This window comes from Ranitomeya imitator, chromosome 2 (genome assembly GCF_032444005.1).
Source record: "Ranitomeya imitator isolate aRanImi1 chromosome 2, aRanImi1.pri, whole genome shotgun sequence".
Classification (NCBI taxonomy): domain Eukaryota; kingdom Metazoa; phylum Chordata; class Amphibia; order Anura; family Dendrobatidae; genus Ranitomeya; species Ranitomeya imitator.
This window is the reverse complement of record NC_091283.1, coordinates 851,657,167-851,674,928: the sequence shown is the minus strand read 5'-3', so window position 1 is coordinate 851,674,928 and position 17,762 is coordinate 851,657,167. Positions and strand designations below refer to the sequence as shown.

The following is a 17,762-nucleotide window of genomic DNA, read 5'->3' as shown; positions in this document are numbered from 1 at the left end:
AAGAAACTATAATATACAGAGACCCTGCACCAAGAATCTATAATATACAGAGACCCTGCACCAAGAATCTATAATATACAGAGACCCTGCACCAAGAATCTATAATATACAGAGACCCTGCACCAAGAATCTATAATATACAGAGACCCTGCACCAAGAAACTATAATATACAGAGACCCTGCACCAAGAATCTATAATATACAGAGACCCTGCACCAAGAATCTATAATATACAGAGACCCTGCACCAAGAATCTATAATATACAGAGACCCTGCACCAAGAAACTATAATATACAGAGACCCTGCACCAAGAATCTATAATATACAGAGACTCTGCACCAAGAAACTATAATATACAGAGACCCTGCACCAAGAGTCTGTAATAAACAGAGACCCTGCACCAAGAAACTATAATATACAGAGACCCTGCACCAAGAAACTATAATATACAGAGACCCTGCACCAAGAATCTATAATATACAGAGACCCTGCACCAAGAATCTATAATATACAGAGACCCTGCACCAAGAAACTATAATATACAGAGACCCTGCACCAAGAATCTATAATATACAGAGACCCTGCACCAAGAATCTATAATATACAGAGACCCTGCACCAAGAATCTATAATATACAGAGACCCTGCACCAAGAATCTATAATATACAGAGACCCTGCACCAAGAAACTATAATATACAGAGACCCTGCAACAAGAATCTATAATATACAGAGACCCTGCACCAAGAAACTATAATATACAGAGACCCTGCACCAAGAATCTATAATATACAGAGACCCTGCACCAAGAATCCATAATATACAGAGACCCTGCACCAAGAAACTATAATATACAGAGACCCTGCAACAAGAATCTATAATATACAGAGACCCTGCACCAAGAATCTATAATATACAGAGACCCTGCACCAAGAGTCTATAATATACAGAGACCCTGCACCAAGAAACTATAATATACAGAGACCCTGCACCAAGAATCTATAATATACAGAGACCCTGCACCAAGAATCTATAATATACAGAGACCCTGCACCAAGAAACTAATATACAGAGACCCTGCACCAAGAATCTATAATATACAGAGACCCTGCACCAAGAAACTATAATATACAGAGACCCTGCACCAAGAAACTATAATATACAGAGACCCTGCACCAAGAATCTATAATATACAGAGACCCTGCACCAAGAATCTATAATATACAGAGACCCTGCACCAAGAATCTATAATATACAGAGACCCTGCAACAAGAATCTATAATATACAGAGACCCTGCACCAAGAAACTATAATATACAGAGACCCTGCACCAAGAAACTATAATATACAGAGACCCTGCACCAAGAATCTATAATATACAGAGACCCTGCACCAAGAATCTATAATATACAGAGACCCTGCACCAAGAATCTATAATATACAGAGATCCTGCACCAAGAAACTATAATATACAGAGACCCTGCACCAAGAATCTATAATATACAGAGACCCTGCACCAAGAAACTATAATATACAGAGACCCTGCACCAAGAAACTATAATATACAGAGACCCTGCACCAAGAATCTATAATATACAGAGACCCTGCACCAAGAATCTATAATATACAGAGACCCTGCACCAAGAATCTATAATATACAGAGACCCTGCACCAAGAAACTATAATATACAGAGACCCTGCACCAAGAATCTATAATATACAGAGACCCTGCACCAAGAATCTATAATATACAGAGACCCTGCACCAAGAAACTAATATACAGAGACCCTGCACCAAGAATCTATAATATACAGAGACCCTGCACCAAGAATCTATAATATACAGAGACCCTGCACCAAGAATCTATAATATACAGAGACCCTGCACCAAGAAACTATAATATACAGAGACCCTGCACCAAGAATCTATAATATACAGAGACCCTGCACCAAGAAACTATAATATACAGAGACCCTGCACCAAGAAACTATAATATACAGAGACCCTGCACCAAGAAACTATAATATACAGAGACCCTGCACCAAGAAACTATAATATACAGAGACCCTGCACCAAGAATCTATAATATACAGAGACCCTGCACCAAGAAACTATAATATACAGAGACCCTGCACCAAGAATCTATAATATACAGAGACCCTGCACCAAGAGTCTATAATATACAGAGACCCTGCACCAAGAAACTATAATATACAGAGACCCTGCACCAAGAATCTATAATATACAGAGACCCTGCACCAAGAATCTATAATATACAGAGACCCTGCACCAAGAAACTAATATACAGAGACCCTGCACCAAGAATCTATAATATACAGAGACCCTGCACCAAGAAACTATAATATACAGAGACCCTGCACCAAGAAACTATAATATACAGAGACCCTGCACCAAGAATCTATAATATACAGAGACCCCGCACCACGAATCTATAATATACAGAGACCCTGCACCAAGAATCTAAAATATACAGAGACCCTGCACCAAGAATCTATAATATACAGAGACCCTGCACCAAGAATCCATAATATACAGAGACCCTGCACCAAGAATCCATAATATACAGAGACCCTGCACCAAGAAACTATAATATACAGAGACCCTGCACCAAGAATCTATAATATACAGAGACCCTGCACCAAGAATCTATAACATACAGAGACCCTGCACCAAGAATCTATAATATACAGAGACCCTGCACCAAGAATCTATAATATACAGAGACCCTGCACCAAGAATCCATAATATACAGAGACCCTGCACCAAGAATCTATAATATACAGAGACCCTGCACCAAGAAACTATAATATACAGAGACCCTGCACCAAGAATCTATAACATACAGAGACCCTGCACCAAGAATCTATAATATACAGAGACCCTGCACCAAGAATCCATAATATACAGAGACCCTGCACCAAGAAACTATAATATACAGAGACCCTGCACCAAGAAACTATAATATACAGAGACAGGAATAAACTATAACATACAGAGACCCTGCAGGAAATAACTGTAATACAAATATAATGCACTGGCAGCAGTCTACACTCCCGGGTATATATATATATATACAGAGCAGCTTTCATCCTCCCGGTCGCCGGAGCTCAGTTCTCATTAATCAGACACTTGATCTCTGGATTCCCTTTCTGCTTTCATACCTATAATGTACCGACAGCTATACACAGTCCTGTATATAATATATTCACAGTAATAAATCCCTGGATCAAAATAACTGATAGAATATGGTAACATAGAACAACATACCAGAATATCACCAGTTATACACTCAGTATATAATATACTCACTATATATACTCAGTGTATAAAACACTGGCCGTACATAATACACTGGCTGTATATAATACTCACTATACTTCTGCCCAGTAGATAATACACTCATTATGTCTACTCAGTATATAACACACTCGCTGTATATAAATGCTCAGTATATAACACACTCGCTGTATATAAATGCTCAGTATATAATGCACTCGCTGTATATAAATGCTCAGTATATAATGCACTCGCTGTATATAAATGCTCAGTATATAATGCACTCGCTGTATATAAATGCTCAGTATATAACACACTCGCTGTATATAAATGCTCAGTATATAATGCACTCGCTGTATATAAATGCTCAGTATATAACACACTCGCTGTATATAAATGCTCAGTATATAATGCACTCGCTGTATATAAATGCTCAGTATATAATGCACTCGCTGTATATAAATGCTCAGTATATAATGCACTCGCTGTATATAAATGCTCAGTATATAATACACTCGCTGTATATAAATGCTCAGTATATAATGCACTCGCTGTATATAAATGCTCAGTATATAATGCACTCGCTGTATATAAATGTTCAGTATATAATACACTCGCTGTATATAAATGCTCAATATGTAACACACTCGCTGTATATAAATGCTCAGTATATAACACACTCGCTGTATATAAATGCTCAGTATATAACACACTCGCTGTATATAAATGCTCAGTATATAATGCACTCGCTGTATATAAATGCTCAGTATATAATGCACTCGCTGTATATAAATGCTCAGTATATAATGCACTCGCTGTATATAAATGCTCAGTATATAATGCACTCGCTGTATATAAATGCTCAGTATATAATGCACTCGCTGTATATAAATGCTCAGTATATAACACACTCGCTGTATATAAATGCTCAGTATATAATGCACTCGCTGTATATAAATGCTCAGTATATAATGCACTCGCTGTATATAAATGCTCAGTATATAATGCACTCGCTGTATATAAATGCTCAGTATATAATGCACTCGCTGTATATAAATGCTCAGTATATAATGCACTCGCTGTATATAAATGCTCAGTATATAACACACTCGCTGTATATAAATGCTCAGTATATAACACACTCGCTGTATATAAATGCTCAGTATATAACACACTCGCTGTATATAAATGCTCAGTATATAATGCACTCGCTGTATATAAATGCTCAGTATATAACACACTCGCTGTATATAAATGCTCAGTATATAATGCACTCGCTGTATATAGTAAAGTCGCCGCAGCAGATCAGTCCTAGCAGCCGCCGCAGTATTATCGCGATTATTGCGATGCGGATGACAGCGGCTGGTAAAGCTGTAGAGCAATAAACCCCGGTATAATATTATTAATATATAATAGAGAGACGGCGCAGAAGTCCCCGATAATAATAATAATAATAATAATAATAAGGCAGCGCGTATTACAGATGATTCCGTTCAGTCCGCGCACGATTTCTACACGGAGCGCGGACGGGAAACCAACAACACAGATGAAAAGATCCAGATTACACAGGTCCCTGCATGTTATATATATATATTACACCGTCACTTACATATGATACATTTCACACAATACAGATACATACTAATATACACACACTACAGAAACTCAACAATATCTGCACTATATAACGGAAATCCACATATATTATAAGTACATTATATACCAGACTATGTACACACTATCTGTAGATTATATACTCACAGCAATGTCAATTATATAAACTATATACAAACACACATTCAATGTACATTCTATATATTGTATGTGATGTATTACAGTTACTTACATATTATACAAAGGCAGATATAATATACAGCCACACCTTTAGTTTGCTCACAGGTATATTATATACACATTCACAGGAATAAAATATCTATTTAAAGGATTGTAAGAGCTGTGACAATCACACAGACATAAAACCAGGTATTTATCAAAGTCACACATCACATGTAAAGAACCATGGAATAAATAATAATAATAATTATACACACAGATGACATATATTTCATATAATTGAAATACTGAAAAAAGGAAAACACCCAGAATCCCAATCATGCCCTATATTATATACAGTCATGCTCTGTATTATATACAGTCATGCTCTATATTATATACAGTCATGCTCTATATTATATACAATCATGCTCTATGTTATATACAGTCATGCTCTATATTATATACAGTCATGCTCTATATTATATACAATCATGCTCTATGTTATATACAGTCATGCTCTATAGTATATACAGTCATGCTCTACATTATATACAGTCATGCTCTATATTATATACAGTCATGCTCTGTATTATATACAGTCATGCTCTATATTATATACAGTCATGCTCTATATTATATACAATCATGCTCTATGTTATATACAGTCATGCTCTATATTATATACAGTCATGCTCTATATTATATACAATCATGCTCTATGTTATATACAGTCATGCTCTATAGTATATACAGTCATGCTCTACATTATATACAGTCATGCTCTACATTATATACAGTCATGCTCTACATTATATACAGTCATGCTCTACATTATATACAGTCATGCTCTATATTATATACAGTCATGCTCTATATATACAGTCATGCTCTATATTATATACAATCATGCTCTATATTATATACAGTCATGCTCTATATTATATACAGTCATGCTCTACATTATATACAGTCATGCTCTATGTTATATACAGTCATGTTCTATATTATATACAGTCATGCTCTATATTATATACAGTCATGCTCTATATTATATACAGTCATGCTCTATATTATATACAATCATGCTCTATATTATATACAGTCATGCTCTATATTATATACAGTCATACTCTATATTATATACAGTCATGCTCTATATTATATACAGTCATACTCTATATTATATACAGTCATGCTCTATATTATATACAATCATGCTCTATATTATATACAGTCATGCTCTATATTATATACAGTCATGCTCTATATTATATACAGTCATGCTCTATATTATATACAGTCATGCTCTATATTATATACAATCATGCTCTATATTATATACAATCATGCTCTATGTTATATACAGTCATGCTCTATATTATATACAGTCATGCTCTATATTATATACAGTCATGCTCTATATTATATACAGTCATGCTCTATATTATATACAATCATGCTCTATATTATATACAATCATGCTCTATGTTATATACAGTCATGCTCTATATTATATACAGTCATGCTCTATATTATATACAGTCATGCTCTATATTATATACAGTCATGCTCTATATTATATACAATCATGCTCTATATTATATACAGTCATGCTCTATATTATATACAATCATGCTCTATATTATATACAATCATGCTCTATGTTATATACAATCATGCTCTATATTATATACAGTCATGCTCTATATTATATACAGTCATACTCTATATTATATACAGTCATGCTCTATATTATATACAATCATGCTGTATATTATATACAGTCATGCTCTACGTTATATACAATCATGCTCTACATTATATACAGTCATGCTCTATATTATATACAGTCATGCTCTATATTATATACAGTCATGCTCTATATTATATACAGTCATGTTCTATATTATATACAGTCATGCTCTATATTATATACAGTCATGCTCTATATTATATACAGTCATGTTCTATATTATATACAGTCATACTCTATATTATATACAGTCATTTATTATTTGTACAGCTCCATTATTTCCATGGTGCTGTACATGTTACATCCAGGGCTCCTTACAGTCTCCGTTTTACTATATGAAATTAATTTGTAACTTGTTTCTCCCAGTTTCTGCTGTGGCTGCGGTCAGTTCTCTTCAGTCCTCTCTGCTGTAGCGCAGGATTCACTGACACTGATGATTCTACAGCTGGTGACTGCAGCGACATAACAGACCCCAAACATCGAGTCCAGTGATGGCCCCCGAGCCGGGAGCCATGTGTGCAGGGCCAGCCGCAGAGAGCATAGATATATATATATATATATATATATATATACAGGACCGGGCATATATACAGGACCGGGCAGATTTACAGGACCGGGCAGATATACAGGACCGGGCAGATTTACAGGACCGGGCAGATATACAGGACCGGGCAGATATACAGGACCGGGCAGATATACAGGACCGGGCAGATATACAGGACCGGGCAGATATACAGGACCGGGCAGATTTACAGGACCGGGCAGATATACAGGACCGGGCAGATTTACAGGACCGGGCAGATTTACAGGACCGGGCAGATTTACAGGACCGGGCAGATATACAGGACCGGGCAGATTTACAGGACAGGGCATATATACAGGACCGGGCAGATATACAGGACCGGGCAGATATACAGGACCGGGCAGATTTACAGGACCGGGCAGATTTACAGGACCGGGCAGATGGCCGCTCACTCATATAGATTTGCAGTTTGCTACAAATTAGGAAGAGCTGTAGCAAAAAAAAAAAACAAAGAAAAAAACGGAATAACTTAAATTAAAATCTTATAGTTTACAGGACAAGGAAACAAAGCAGCGGCCGATCCTGGGCGTCATAGACCGCGATGTCGGGCGACACAAACAATAAAGATACAAAACTCTGCACTTTGCAGGTTTCAGTTTTGTGTCAGAAAAAAAAAAACAATTCACCATCAAGAGAGCAGAGGCCGCACATGGGGGTCCGCACATGGGGGTCCGAGCTCCGGCGGGTGTGAAGAGCGAGCGCTAAAAGGGGGCTCCGACAACAAGAAGAAAGTGGTCGGTAACTCACAAAACACAGCGACATTCTCACTACAGGCAGTCACAGTATATAGTATATACAGTCATTGTCTACATTATATACAGGCAGTCATACTCTATAGTATATACAGTCATAGTATATAGTATATACAGTCATACTCTATATTATATACAGGCAGTCACAGTATATAGTATATACAGTCATTGTCTACATTATATACAGGCAGTCATACTCTATAGTATATATAGTCATAGTATATAGTATATACAGTCATACTCTATATTATATACAGGCGGTCACAGTATATAGTATATACAGTCATTGTCTACATTATATACAGGCAGTCATACTCTATAGTATATACAGTCATAGTATATAGTATATACAGTCATACTCTATATTATATACAGGCGGTCACAGTATATAGTATATACAGTCATTGTCTACATTATATACAGGCAGTCATACTCTATAGTATATACAGTCATACTCTATAGTATATACAGTCATACTCTATAGTATATACAGTCATTGTCTACATTATATACAGTCAGTCATACTCTATAGTATATACAATCATGCTCTATATTATATACAGTCATGCTCTATATTATATACAGTCATAGACTATATTATATACAATCAAGCTCTACATTATATACAGTCAGTCATACTCTACAGTATATACAGGCAGTCACAGTATATACAGTCATACTCTATAGTATATACAGTCATTCTCTACATTATATACAGGCAGTCATACTCTATAGTATATACAGTCATAGTATATAGTATATACAGTCATACTCTATATTATATACAGGCGGTCACAGTATATAGTATATACAGTCATTGTCTACATTATATACAGTCAGTCATACTCTATAGTATATACAGTCATGCTCTATATTATTTACAGTCATGGTCTATGTTATATACAGTCATACTCTATATTATATACAGTCATAGACTATATTATATACAATCATGCTCTATATTATATACAGTCATGCTCTATATTATATACAGTCATAGACTATATTATATACAATCAAGCTCTATATTATATACAATCAAGCTCTACATTATATACAGTCAGTCATACTCTATAGTATATACAGGCAGTCACAGTATATAGTATATACAGTCATACTCTATAGTATATACAGTCATTCTCTACATTATATACAGGCAGTCATACTCTATAGTATATACAGTCATAGTATATAGTATATACAGTCATACTCTATATTATATACAGGCGGTCACAGTATATAGTATATACAGTCATTGTCTACATTATATACAGTCAGTCATACTCTATAGTATATACAGTCATGCTCTATATTATATACAGTCATGGTCTATGTTATATACAGTCATACTCTATATTATATACAGTCATACTCTATATTATATACAGTCATAGACTATATTATATACAATCAAGCTCTATATTATATACAATCAAGCTCTATATTATATACAGCCATACTCTATATTATATACAGTTATTCTCTATATTATATACAGTCATGCTCTATATTATATACAATCAAGCTCTATATTATATACAGTCATGCTCTATATTATATACAGTTATTCTCTATATTATATACAGTCATGCTCTATATTATATACAATCAAGCTCTATATTATATACAGTCATGCCCTATATTATATACAGCCACACTCTATATTATATACAGCCATACTCTATATTATATACAGTTATTCTCTATATTATATACAGTCATGCTCTATATTATATACAGTCATGCTCTATATTATATACAGTTATTCTCTATATTATATACAGTCATGCTCTATATTATATACAATCAAGCTCTATATTATATACAGTCATGCTCTATATTATATACAGTTATTCTCTATATTATATACAGTCATGCTCTATATTATATACAATCATGCTCTATATTATATACAGTCATGCTCTATGTTATGTACAGTTATTCTCTATATTATATACAGTCATGCTCTATATTATATACAATCAAGCTCTATATTATATACAGTCATGCCCTATATTATATACAGCCATACTCTATATTATATACAGCCATACTCTATATTATATACAGTTATTCTCTATATTATATACAGTCATGCTCTATATTATATACAGTCATGCTCTATGTTATATACAGTCATGCTCTATATTATATACAATCATGCTCTATATTATATACAGTCATGCTCTATGTTATATACAGTCATGCTCTATGTTATATACAGTTATTCTCTATATTATATACAGTTATTCTCTATATTATATACAGTTATTCTCTATATTATATACAGTCATGCTCTATATTATATACAATCATGCTCTATATTATATACAGTCATGCTCTATATTATATACAGTCATGCTCTATATTATATACAATCATGCTCTATGTTATATACAGTCATGCTCTACATTATATACAGTTATTCTCTATATTATATACAGTTATTCTCTATATTATATACAGTCATGCTCTATATTATATACAGTTATTCTCTATATTATATACAGTTATTCTCTATATTATATACAATCATGCTCTATATTATATACAGTTATTCTCTATATTATATACAATCATGCTCTATATTATATACAGTCATGCTCTATATTATATACAGTCATGCTCTATATTATATACAATCATGCTCTATGTTATATACAGTCATGCTCTATATTATATACAGTCATGCTCTATATTATATACAGTCATGCTCTATATTATATACAGTTATTCTCTATATTATATACAGTCATGCTCTATATTATATACAGTTATTCTCTATATTATATACAATCATGCTCTATATTATATACAGTCATGCTCTATATTATATACAGTCATACACTATATTATATACAATCATGCTCTATGTTATATACAGTCATGCTCTATATTATATACAATCATGCTCTATATTATATACAGTCATGCTCTATATTATATACAATCATGCTCTATATTATATACAGTCATGCTCTATATTATATACAGTTATTCTCTATATTATACAGTCATACACTATATTATATACAATCATGCTCTATGTTATATACAGTCATGCTCTATATTATATACAATCATGCTCTATATTATATACAGTCATGCTCTATATTATATACAATCATGCTCTATATTATATACAATCATGCTCTATATTATATACAATCATGCTCTATATTATATACAGTCATGCTCTATATTATATACAATCATGCTCTATATTATACAGTTATTCTCTATATTATATACAGTCATGCTCTATATTATATACAGTCATGCTCTATATTATATACAGTCATGCTCTATATTATACAGTTATTCTCTATATTATATACAGTCATGCTCTATATTATATACAATCATGCTCTATATTATATACAATCATGCTCTATATTATATACAGTCATGCTCTATATTATATACAATCATGCTCTATATTATACAGTTATTCTCTATATTATATACAGTCATGCTCTATATTATATACAGTCATGCTCTATATTATATACAATCATGCTCTATATTATACAGTTATTCTCTATATTATATACAGTCATGCTCTATATTATATACAGTCATGCTCTATATTATATACAGTCATGCTCTATATTATACAGTTATTCTCTATATTATATACAGTCATGCTCTATATTATATACAATCATGCTCTATATTATATACAGTTATTCTCTATATTATACAGTCACTGCCGTCCCCGCATTATTACAGCCGCAGGAATATTTCACATCTATTCTCTCCTCGCTCTGCCAGTTATAAGATCACATATTATATTATATATTATAGTTCTGTACGTACAGTCCAGTCTTCTATATAATATTCTATGCGGTGACACAAATCATCCGCCTCCATAGAGCCCAGTCCGGAGCGACGACCCCTTAGCTGTGAGCAGCCGGAGACCCCGCATAGTCCGGGCAGCAGGAGACCCCAGGAGTTTGGATCCGGGCAGCAGGAGACCCCGCATACTCCGGGCAGCAGGAGACCCCCTGAGTTTGGATCCGGGCAGCAGGAGACCCCCGGAGTTTGGGTCCGGGCAGCAGGAGACCCCGCATACTCCGGGCAGCAGGAGACCCCCGGAGTTTGGGTCCGGGCAGCAGGAGACCCCCGGAGTTTGGATCCGGGCAGCAAGAGACCCCCATACTCCGGGCAGAAGGAGACCCCCGGAGTTTGGATCCGGGCAGCAGGAGACCCCCGGAGTTTGGATCCGGGCAGCAGGAGACCCCGCATACTCCGGGCAGCAGGAGACCCCCGGAGTTTGGATCCGGGCAGCAGGAGACCCCCTGAGTTTGGATCCGGGCAGCAAGAGACCCCCGGAGTTTGGATCCGGGCAGCAGGAGACCCCCGGAGTTTGGATCCGGGCAGCAGGAGACCCCCGGAGTTTGGATCCGGGCAGCAAGAGACCCCCATACTCCGGGCAGAAGGAGACCCCCGGAGTCTGGATCCGTCCTGGAGCCCCCTGCAATCACTCGTCTCCGGTGGTCGCCGCCGCTGCCGGTCCTCTGTGCCCGCACCGCCGCTCCCGGTCCTCTGTGCCCGCACCGCCGCTCCCGGTCCTCTGTGCCCGCACCGCCGCTCCCGGTCCTCTGTGCCCGCACCGCCGCTCCCGGTCCTCTGTGCCCGCACCGCCGCTCCCGGTCCTCTGTGCCCGCACCGCCGCTGCCGGTCCTCTGTGCCCGCACCGCCGCTGCCGGTCCTCTGTGCCCGCACCGCCGCTCCCGGTCCTCTGTGCCCGCACCGCCGCTGCCGGTCCTCTGTGCCCGCACCGCCGCTGCCGGTCCTCTGTGCCCGCACCGCCGCTCCCGGTCCTCTGTGCCCGCACCGCCGCTGCCGGCCCTCTGTGCCCGCACCGCCGCTCCCGGTCCTCTGTGCCCGCACCGCCGCTCCCGGTCCTCTGTGCCCGCACCGCCGCTCCCGGTCCTCTGTGCCCGCACCGCCGCTCCCGGTCCTCTGTGCCCGCACCGCCGCTCCCGGTCCTCTGTGCCGGTCCTCGCTCCCGGTCCTCTGTGCCCGCACCGCCGCTCCCGGTCCTCTGTGCCCGCACCGCCGCTCCCGGTCCTCTGTGCCGGTCCTCGCTCCCGGTCCTCTGTGCCCGCACCGCCGCTCCCGGTCCTCTGTGCCCGCACCGCCGCTCCCGGTCCTCTGTGCCCGCACCGCCGCTCCCGGTCCTCTGTGCCCGCACCGCCGCTGCCGGTCCTCTGTGCCCGCACCGCCGCTGCCGGTCCTCTGTGCCCGCACCGCCGCTGCCGGTCCTCTGTGCCGGTCCTCGCTGCACTCACCTTGGAAGCGGTGCCCCAGGTAGCGGTAGCGGTGCAGCAGCCAGGGGTAGAAGCTGGACGGGTCCCGCTGCTGGGAGGAGAAGAGCGGGTGCGGGGAGTGCGCGGAGGGCAGGGGGTGCGCGGCCAGCGCGTGCGGAGGGGGCACCGGGTGCACGGGCCCCGCCGGGCTCTGCGGGTGAGGCACTGTCTCTGCGAACACCAGGTCCGGGCTGGAGTAGACGCCCCTGGAGTGGAAGCCGTTGAGGAAGGGGTTGATGGGGTTGATGGGGTTGATGGGGCTGGAGTTGGCATAGCTGAGGGCGGCGGGGCGCAGCGGCTCCTCGGGGCGCACGGAGGGCAGCGGACCGTCCTTGGCCACCAGAGACTCGATGGTGAAGCATCTCTTCGGCGCCGGCTGGAACATATTGCGGGCAGCAGTGATCGTGCGGGCGGGCGCTCAGCGACCTCCTCTGCCCAGTGTCGCCCGGTCCATGGACGCGCCGGACTCTCCGCAACTTCTGCCGCGGTAATTAGTGCGGCGCTGACTCGGGGCTTCCTGCGCAGATGTCGCACACTCTGATTGGTCGCTGCGCCACAGGGGAGGCTCCTCCGTGCGTCAGAGCGCATCCACTCCCCGAGAACCGGCCGCCTGCCCCCGACCCTGTCACTGCCGGGACTGTCCACGGGACCCACGACCGGGACCATCCGAGGCCCAGCACTGGAGGTCTCAGACAGCTCCTGGACACACTGAAGAACTAAACCAGGGCATCACACACTGGAGGACTGGACCTGGGCACCACATCCACAGCAGGAGGACCGGACCTCGGCACCACATCCACGGGTGGAGAATTAGACCTGGGCACCACATCCACGGGTGGAGAATTAGACCTGGGCACCACATCCACAGACTGGAGGACTGGACCTGGACACCACAACCACAGCTAGAGGATTGGACCTCTACACCCCATGCACAGACTAAAGGACTTGACCTGAGCACCACATCCACAGACTGGAGGACTGCACCTCGGCACCACATCCACAGACTGGATAATTAGACCAGGACACCACATCCACACTTGGTCGACTGGACCTGGGCACCACATCCACAGCTGGAGGACTGGACCTGGACACCACATCCACAGACTGGAGGACTGGACCTGGGCACCACATCCTCAGACTGGAAGACTGGACCTGGACACCACATCCACAGACTGGAGGACTGCACCTGGGCAGCAGATCCACAGACTGAAGGACTGGACCTGGCCAACACATCCACAGCTGGAGAACTGGACCAAGACACCACATCCACAGCTTGAGGACTGGACCTGAGCACCACATCCAAAGACTGGAGGACTGGACCTGGACACCACATCCACAGACTGGAGGACTGGACCTGGCCACCACAACCACAGCTAGAGGATTGGACCTGGACACCCCATGCATAGAGTAGAGGAATTGACCTGGGCAACACACCATAAACTGGAGGACTGGACCTGGGCACCACATCCACAGACTGGAGGACGGGACCTGGATACCACATACACAGCTGGAGGACTGGACCTGGGCACCACATTTAGCTGGAGCAGTGGACCTGGACACCACATCCACAGACTGGAGGACTCGAACTTGCCACTACATCCACAGCTGGAGGACTGTACCTGGACACCACATCCACAGACTGGAGGACTGGACCTGCACACCACATCCACAGACTCGAGCACAGCTGGAGGACTTGATCAGGCCACCACATCCACAGCTGGAGGGCTGGACCTGGACAGCATATTTACAGACTGGAGGACTGGACCTGGGCACCACATCCACAGACTGGCAGACTGGATCTGGGCACCACATCCAAAGACTGGAGGACTAGACCTAGGCACCACATCCACAGACTGGAGGAATGGACATGAGCACCACATCCACAGACTTGTGGACTGCACCTGTGCATCATATCCACAGACTGGAGGACTGGACCTTGGCACCACATCCACAGAGTGGAGGACAGGACCTGGGCACCACATCCACAGACAGGAGGACTGGACCTGAGCACCACATCCACAGCTGGAGAACCGTACCTGGACACCACATCCGTAGACAAGAGGACTGGACCTGAGCACCACATCCACAGCTGGAGAACCGTACCTGGACACCACATCCACAGCTGGAGAACTGGACCTGGGCACGACATCCACAAACTGGAGGACTGGGCCAGGGCACCATATCCACAGACTCGAAGACTGGACCTGGACACAACATCCACAGACTGGAGGACTGGACCTGGACACCACATTCACACCTGGAGGACTGGATCTGGGCACCACATCCACAGAATGGAGGACTGGATGTGAGCACCACATCCACAGCTGGAGGACTGGACCTGGACACCACATCCACAGACTGGAGGACTGGACCTAGCCCCACATCCACAGCTGGAGGGCTGGACCTGGACAGCATATCCACAGACTGGAGGACTGGACCTGGCCACCACATCCACAGACTAGAGGACTGGACCTGAGCATCACATCCACAGACTGGAGGACTGGACCTGGGCACCACATCCACAGACTGGAGGACTGGACCTGGGCACCACATCCACAGACTGGAAGATGGAACTGGGCACCCCATCCACAAATGGAGGACTGGACCTTAGCACCACATCCACAGCTGGAGGACTAGAGCTGGACACCACATCCACAAATGGAGGACTGAACCTAAGCAACACATCCACAGCTGGAGAACCGGACCTGGTCACCACATCCACAAACTGGAAGACTGGACCTGAGCACGACATCCACACCTGGAGGACTGGACCTGGGCACCACATCCACAGACTAGAGGACTGGACCTGAGCACCACATCCACAGCAGGAGGACTGGACCTGGACACCACATCCACAGCTGGAGGACTAGACCTGGGTACCACAGCCACAGGTGGAGGACTAGACCTGGGCACCACATCCACAGACTAGATGACTGGACCTGAGCACCACATCCACAGCAGGAGGACTGGACCTGGGTACTACATCCACAGACTGGAAGACTGGACCTGGGCACCACATCCACAGACTGGAAGAATGGACCTGGGCACCACATCCACAGACTGGAGGACTTGTCCTGAGCACCACATCCACAGCTGGAGGACTGGACCAGGACACAATATGCACAGCTGGAGGATTTGACCTGGACACCACATCCACAAACTGGATGGCTGGACCTTGGCACCACACCATAGACTGGAGGACTGGACCTGGGAACCACATCCACAGAACTGGAGGACTGGATCTGGACATCACATCCATAGACTGGACCTGGGCACTACGTCCACATACTGGAGGATTGGACCTGGCCACCTCATCCACAGTTGGAGGACTGGACCTGGACACTACATTTACAGACTTGAGGACTGGACCTGCACACCACATCCACAGCTGGAGGACCGGACCTGGCCACCACATCCACAGCTGGAGGGCTGGACCTGAGCATCACATCCACAGACTGGAGGACTGGACCTGGGCACCACTTCCACAGACTGGAAGACTGGACCTGGACACCACATCCACAAACGGAGGACTGGACCTTAGCACCACATCCACAGCTGGAGGACTAGACCTGGACACCACATCCACAGACAGGAAGACTGGACCTGGACACCACATCCACAAATGGAGGACTGGACCTAAGCAGCACATCCACAGCTGGAGAACCGGACCTGGGCACCACATCCACAAACTGGAAGACTGGACCTGAGCACCACATCCACACCTGGAGGACTGGACCTGGGCACCACATCCACAGACTAGAGGACTGGACCTGAGCACCACATCCACAGCAGGAGGACTGGACCTGGACATCACATCCACAGCTGGAGGACTGGACCTGAGTACCACATCCACAGGTGGAGGACCGGACTTGGGCACCACATCCACAGCTGGAGAACCAAACCTGGGCACCACATCCACAGACTGGAAGACTGGACCTGGGCACCACACCATAGACTGGAGGACTGGACCTGGCCACCACATCCACAACTGGAGGATTTGACCTGGACACCACATCCACAAAGTGGAGGACTGTGTAACGCTCACGCCGAGACTGGTTGGCGCGGGCACCTGGTGGTGTGGCCCCACTGGATCACAGACCGAACTTCCCTGGAAGGGGCGTAACTAAGTAGCTTCCTAGGTGTTCGCTGGAGCCTCTGATGGTGAGGTCAGACTTGTGCAATAGGAAGCTACCAGGTGCCACTCCAGGGTGATGTCTGGCTGTGGCTGCTGATCCCACTAAGGAACGGAGCGGGCACGGCTGTGACACTGGCTGACAGACGGGTATG

The 17,762-nt window shown here is 42.8% G+C and overlaps 1 protein-coding gene across 1 annotated transcript in view; it reads right to left on the bottom strand.

The window, feature by feature from the left end:
* Positions 1–14,033, bottom strand: part of EMX2 (empty spiracles homeobox 2) — a 57,956-nt gene extending 43,923 nt beyond the window's left edge. The window contains exon 1 of the mRNA XM_069755930.1: positions 13,458–14,033. Within this exon, the coding sequence (XP_069612031.1) occupies positions 13,458–13,860 (403 nt within the window). The 5' untranslated portion in view covers positions 13,861–14,033. The remainder of the gene's footprint in view (positions 1–13,457) is intronic.
* Between the last annotated feature and the right edge of the window lie 3,729 nt (positions 14,034–17,762).